Raw genomic sequence first — 6,348 nt, 5'->3', positions numbered from 1 at the left:
CTTTTCTTGTAGTGAATATTACTATTACTAATTATTAATAATAATGATTAATGAACAAAGCCAAGAAGAACATTGCTTTGTTTTGTGTTGTATTGGGTTGGGTTGTGTTAGCTAATGATAATGATGGATATATATATTATATAATATTATGTTTATAATTATTATACTTTTTTATAATCCAATTCCATTAATTTCTTCCATTAGTAAAATAAAGGAAGAGCAAAACCTGCAAGGTAGGTTGTCTCCCTATGTAGACATGGATAATGATATCATATGCTTAAATAGGTGAAAGTGTGGGACCAATTATTTTGAGACCTATACGGCACTGCCATGTGTACATTGGCTGGACAAAGGGCGGCACATACAATTTATATTTATATATAAGTAAATGTGTAAACCCTTAACTCTTCTTTTCTTTCTTTCTTTGATTATATATTTATATATATACACACACATAACACATAATTTGTCATGCCATAATAGGAATGTTAAAGCCAAAAAAACCATTTATATATGCCGACCACTATGAGGTTTCTTGTGACACTGGTTTAAAATTGAATTAGATTGCCTCTTGGGCGCTATAGGAGTTCTTCACGTCACTTGTTCTTATATAAATATATACATAATATTTCATTTTCATGACAAATTGACAATGAAAAAGGAGAGAAGGGATTGGATTGGTTTGTGGAATGCTGACTTGGGCTCTAAAAAATATTGTCAATCACGTGGGCAGCCCGTCATGGTAGACCACACATTCACAGCTACAATAGCAATAAGATCACCTGATTAGGTCAATCACATAAAGAAAGAACCCCTTACCCCTCTCTCTCTCTTTCTCTCTCTCACTATATATATACATATACATATACTACCTGTCCTTGAATTCAAACACATATATAAGGGCAATATGGGTCTCTGTCATACATAAACATAATTGGGGTATTCTTTGTTTTTGTTATTTTTTTAATTTCATAATAATAAAAACTACATTGACATTTTCAAAAGCTTACCTTGTAGACAGGGAACGAAATGAATGAATTTATAGAAGGAAAATGGTTATTATTATTGGTGTATTTTATTACTGAGTTTTATATTTTTTAATTTAATAAATAATATAAGAAATTGTTAAATACAATGTTATCTTTATGAAACGGTTTGTGTGTTTATGTAAGTTAAGTGGACTACTTCTAAAACCAACTACTACTACTATACTAGTAGTACTACTTTCCATGCTGCTTGTTTGTTTGGACAAATAATAATATTATTAAGTTAAAAGGGTTGCTTGGTATCTCTGCAAGTGAGATGAGTACAAATTATTTTTAACCATATTTCAATAATTTGGTCTGATATTAATGAATCAAAATATTGAACTATTATTACTTATTATCCTTAACCACTTGCAGTGCTAAGTTATATATATTATAATATATAAACGTTTAAAATAAAAGATAAATCCTTATTTCGCTTTGAGTAAATAAAATTATCAATCAATAGAGACTAGGGTGGAGCCCGACTCTTGTAAATTAATGTACCAGCCAATCTACATCATCCAATATTGTCAATTGTCATGCAGTAAAAACTTGCAAAAAAGGGTATCCAAAGCCTCAAATAATCTTTGCACTAAAAGAGATTTATAAGCTGTTTTTTTTTAATATTTTATTATTATTATTATGGTTTTTATGGATGAACTAATTAAGAAACTAATAACACTAAGTGGGTAGGTGCAACCCAACAATTTAAATATATCTATTACTGACACATAAAAATAGTAACAGCTAGTATGTGAAGATATTAATTTAGTTGCAGTTGAAATTAAATGTGGTCAATGAGATTTCAGTGTTACCATTGCTTTACCCAAAATTGCATTCAAGTATGGCAGTGATGAGCTCAATGACAGATAAGAGTTTTTCTTTAATTTGTGCCCTGTTTATAAGGACAGGTATTTTTTTTATGCTAGTCTAAAATATGCATTATCAGAGAAGGATAATAGGTAAGAGAAATACACTATTTTGTTTTTGTTAGTAAAATATCTATTTTAATTAATGGTAGTAGAAAGTGAAACATTTCGACAACTGCAAATGCACAATAAACATTGTATGTCACTATCATAGATTTATAGCAAAAATAAATCTCCCATAAAAGGACAAAAAATAAAAGTACATGTTTAGCTCAATACATATAAATTTTCCTGATGAGAGCACATGTAATGTAAGATCATTTAACCAAAAAAAAAAGGGGTTGCGTGAAAACTTATGAAACTACTCACTAGGCCCAGAACAGAACTATCGTTTATTTATTCTCTCTTCTCATCATCTTCATAGTCTCTAACAGTAATATTTACACTAAATGAATATATATATTTAATTTCTTCAATGTCAAAATCAATATTCTACCTATAGCAGGGGCGATGGAATTTTCAACCCATTCTTTCGGTGGTTTATTATGTGTGCACATCATAATCAAAGCATCAGTTTTTTTTTTCTTCTTAAAAAATCAAAAATGGACCACAAAATTGTGTGCCAAGATTCAGTATTATCTTTGGTTGAGATTTTTGGAGGGCAAAGATTCCTCCTTATGAAGATGAACCCTTCTAACCCTTCAACCTTTCATAACCACAAGAGCCCTTTTCCTTTTGATAATGTGATATCGTTGATGTAATTTTTTGTAACTTCACCTGTAATGTAAATGGGTCACCAAACCCATAATACAAATATACAATAATGGAAAATAGAAAAAAGAGATAAAATAGACAATGAAGTAGACATCACCATAAGCGTTTCCTGTGCCAGAAGGCCAGCATGTGTTGCACCAAACAAGTTAAAACGACAATCTGACATTATATCGTGCTCCATCAAATGTATATTTATGATCTCCATGAGTCTTACATATTTGTATTCATTAAAAAAAAATGATATTATCACATTAATCTAGTGGATTCTACAAATGCAGAAGCATTTGTTGTTAATGTTTGAGTTGAGTAAGACTTTATCCTCAAACATCAAACAAAACAAAACATGATAGTTTTTAGTTTATACCAAACAGTTGAAAAGAGAAACAAAGTGGGCAAAAATTATATTACTCCTTCCAAGTGTTCATAATCTCACTCACTCTTGGCAACTTCCTTTGCTTTTTCACAAACTTTTTCAGCAGCTTTTGAAGGAGGTTCTTCAGAACAAGCCCTCAAGACAGCTTCATTCTGCAAGGGAAAATGGAAGGAACTTATGTCACTATCTTAAAAATTATAAAACAGAGACTTGTTATTTTCGAAGGGAGCAAAGAGTGATCAATTTTGATTCTGATATTGGTTTTGGAGTAAGAAATATGAAAGCAATTATGCTTCAATATACAGTACGTTGCTTAAATAATACCCGTATGCAGCAGTCCGCAAGCAGAGATGCATGTCAATCACATTGCTATAAGAGAGATGCAGCAGAATCTAACTTCAATCAATATTAAGAATGAAATACACCATATTATGTGATCGTATCAGTTTTATGCATAACTTACTAAAACAAATTGTTCAACCAAATCTGTTGAAATTCAAATGTCAACTAAATAGCACAGCCCTTATCTAGAAATTGAGAGAAATTGTTGCACTAGATCCCAAGGAGTTTTGTGAAAGAATCATTTTTCTTTAACTTTAGAGAAAAAAGAACAGAAAAAAATATTGATACTACAATGTGGACATCTCCTAATAACTGTCAGCTAGCAGTGATTATAGCATCTACAAGTTGACAAAGATTCACCAAATAAATTTGAATTTTTATTCAGTTTGCTATATTATATGCATGTTATTCAAATTTGTGAAAATGCCCCAACCATGTTTCAGCAATCTTCTGTTCTTTACATAGTATTTATAAACTTATTATCATTACCAAGAACAAGGGACATCTCAATGAAATCAAGGACAAAAAGGAGAAGATTTTAGTCCAAAACATAAAACAAGCAATAGCTCATTCAAAATTTGTATTTAATGATATACTAATAGTCCAACGGAAAGAAAAATTCACACCATAAAGTTGGAGATGAGGACTTATAACTCACACAATACTAAACTACACAAGCAATTGCATAATTAATAGTCATAAGAAATTCAAACACTGCCTTTTACATTATCATGAAAAACCTACATTTCTCTTACACGTCACAACAAAAGTATAGCAGAAAGAGTTATTTTTCCATCTTTAACAATAACAGAGCTCCAAAGTGACTGAGCTGACAAACTGATATCTTTTTCATAGTATACGCAACTATATGAATACATGACTTGTAACAAGGATTAAACTAATAGTGATACGCCAAAAGAAAGTTACAGTTGGCCTTATAATAAATTTAAAAAAGCAACAACAAAAAAATCATCTACCATTAATATATAGATTAATTTCTTATTCGTAGAATACAAATTCAACAGATAAAAGTGATCTAAAGTCCTTCCATTGTCATAGTTAAGTTCACAATAAAAGTTCATAGTTTTTGCATTTGTACACATATTCAAGCTGAATCAAACGAAACAAATATGAAGAATCAAAGCCATAGAAAGCTAAAAACAAAGTGAGTGTACAATTTAACTTGAGATTAAACCCTAATCATAAACATAACGAAAACGAAAGTGGGAAGAGAGAGATGAAGAGGGACCTGCCAAACGCGAAGGAGACGCTTCTTGGCGTTGGCCTTACGAGTAGGTGTGAGCTTTATTCTCTTCCAAACAAGACCTCCGGAGTCATGCTTCTTCACTATCTCCATCAATCGTGTTCCCCAGAATGCACCCGCCATCTCTCACTCTCTCTCTCTCTCTCTCTCTCTCTCCCTCTTCGTTTAGCTAGTTCTCTCCCTAATGGTATTTTTGGTGCAAGTAGCCTCTACGGTCTCTATGGACCAATCGTATATCGGAGCCCACTTCAACCACAATTTTGGGTCAAAATAATTAAGCCCAGTTTCGTTCTTCGGCCCAATACTTTTTTGGGGATTTTTCATCTATATACGTGTTTTCAGAAATATTTATAAAAAAAACAAAAATAATTTTAATTATTAAAAATATCGTTACGCGTACCGAGATATAAATAATGTACTCAACCAATTAGAGATATTGATCAATATATCATTCTAGAGTTTTCTTTTCTAACACCAATGTATTTTTTTTCCTTATTTAATATTTATTTTTATCATTTAAAAAGAAAAAAAAAATCAATTACACTATTAGTCCAGGCTTAAATATAGTGCCACTCCAATTTACTTTTTCAATGTCATCATTTAAAAATGTTGAAACCATATATTCAAAATCAAAGCAACTTTTTAGTTTATTTTATATGTTGTTAATCAAATCCAAAAAAAAAAAAATTATGAGATGTTATTACAAAAATAGGACACTAAAGTATTAATTAGTTTGTGAAAAATATTATCTCATATATATTTTTATTAATTATTTTAGGTAGTTAACTTTAAAAATTATAATTTCATTTTCAACCTATATATTATTGATCAAGATACAATTATATTACATTTTAGTTTATTTATTTTTATAGTAACTTTTACGTTATTTTTAAAGATATATAAAATTTAATATAATACAATAAAATAAATTTATATAGAATACATATCATATGGTAACTTTTACATGTAAAATTACAAACAATTTATAGTAATCTACGAGATTAGTTGAGAGGTATAAACAATTTGTAAGTTATCAATTACTTCTTCTTTTTTATTAAGAAAAAAAATATAAAAGAAACTATAAGATTACTTTTAATTCCAAAACTTTAAATTGCTCAAAACTTCTATAGTTCCAACATGTCAAAATGATATAAATATAAGGTAACATTTTAGTTTCTTTTATACTTTATTAAGAGATAAGTAACCAAACTTTAAATTTCACAAAAATTCATATGAAACAAGTTGATAACTTTAAAATTTATAATAAAAATAATTTTAAGTAACCCATGAAATTGATTGCTAATTTAAGATATATTTATGTTACTTTATTTAGTAATTTTTTCATGTTAATTAATATTTAAGAAATTAATAAATTATAATCAAATATAAAAAGTTATTAATAATATGTATATATGTGAAATCTTACCAATAACTTTATTATCAAAACTAAATAATAATTATTTATTATTTTAAAATATAATTTATTTTATGATGTTTAAGGTACTATTTAATACTTTTATAAATAATTTTAAAAATCTATTAAAATTGCTCTATAATACAAGTTTAGCAAAGATACAAGATTAACTTTTAAATATGAATTAATAAAACATTATTAGTAACTCATGAAATTGGTTAGTTTATTAAAATTAATTTAAAGTTCGAATAATTTTTTAATTAATTTTTTTTTGTTAAAGTTTT

General features: G+C 28.4%; 1 protein-coding gene across 1 annotated transcript; it reads right to left on the bottom strand.

The window, feature by feature from the left end:
- Positions 1-2,815: 2,815 nt before the first annotated feature.
- On the bottom strand, positions 2,816-4,863 carry LOC115715273 (uncharacterized). The gene is made up of 2 exons (XM_030644120.2): positions 4,636-4,863; positions 2,816-3,196 (listed from the first exon to the last, which is right to left on the bottom strand). The coding sequence occupies exons 1-2, from the start codon at positions 4,771-4,773 to the stop codon at positions 3,101-3,103; spliced, it is 234 nt and encodes a 77-aa protein (XP_030499980.1). The 5' UTR covers positions 4,774-4,863; the 3' UTR covers positions 2,816-3,100.
- Positions 4,864-6,348: the final 1,485 nt, after the last annotated feature.

This window comes from Cannabis sativa, chromosome 4 (genome assembly GCF_029168945.1).
Source record: "Cannabis sativa cultivar Pink pepper isolate KNU-18-1 chromosome 4, ASM2916894v1, whole genome shotgun sequence".
In the NCBI taxonomy this organism is placed as follows: Eukaryota; Viridiplantae; Streptophyta; class Magnoliopsida; order Rosales; family Cannabaceae; genus Cannabis; species Cannabis sativa.
This window is presented reverse-complemented; position numbering and strand designations above follow the sequence as displayed.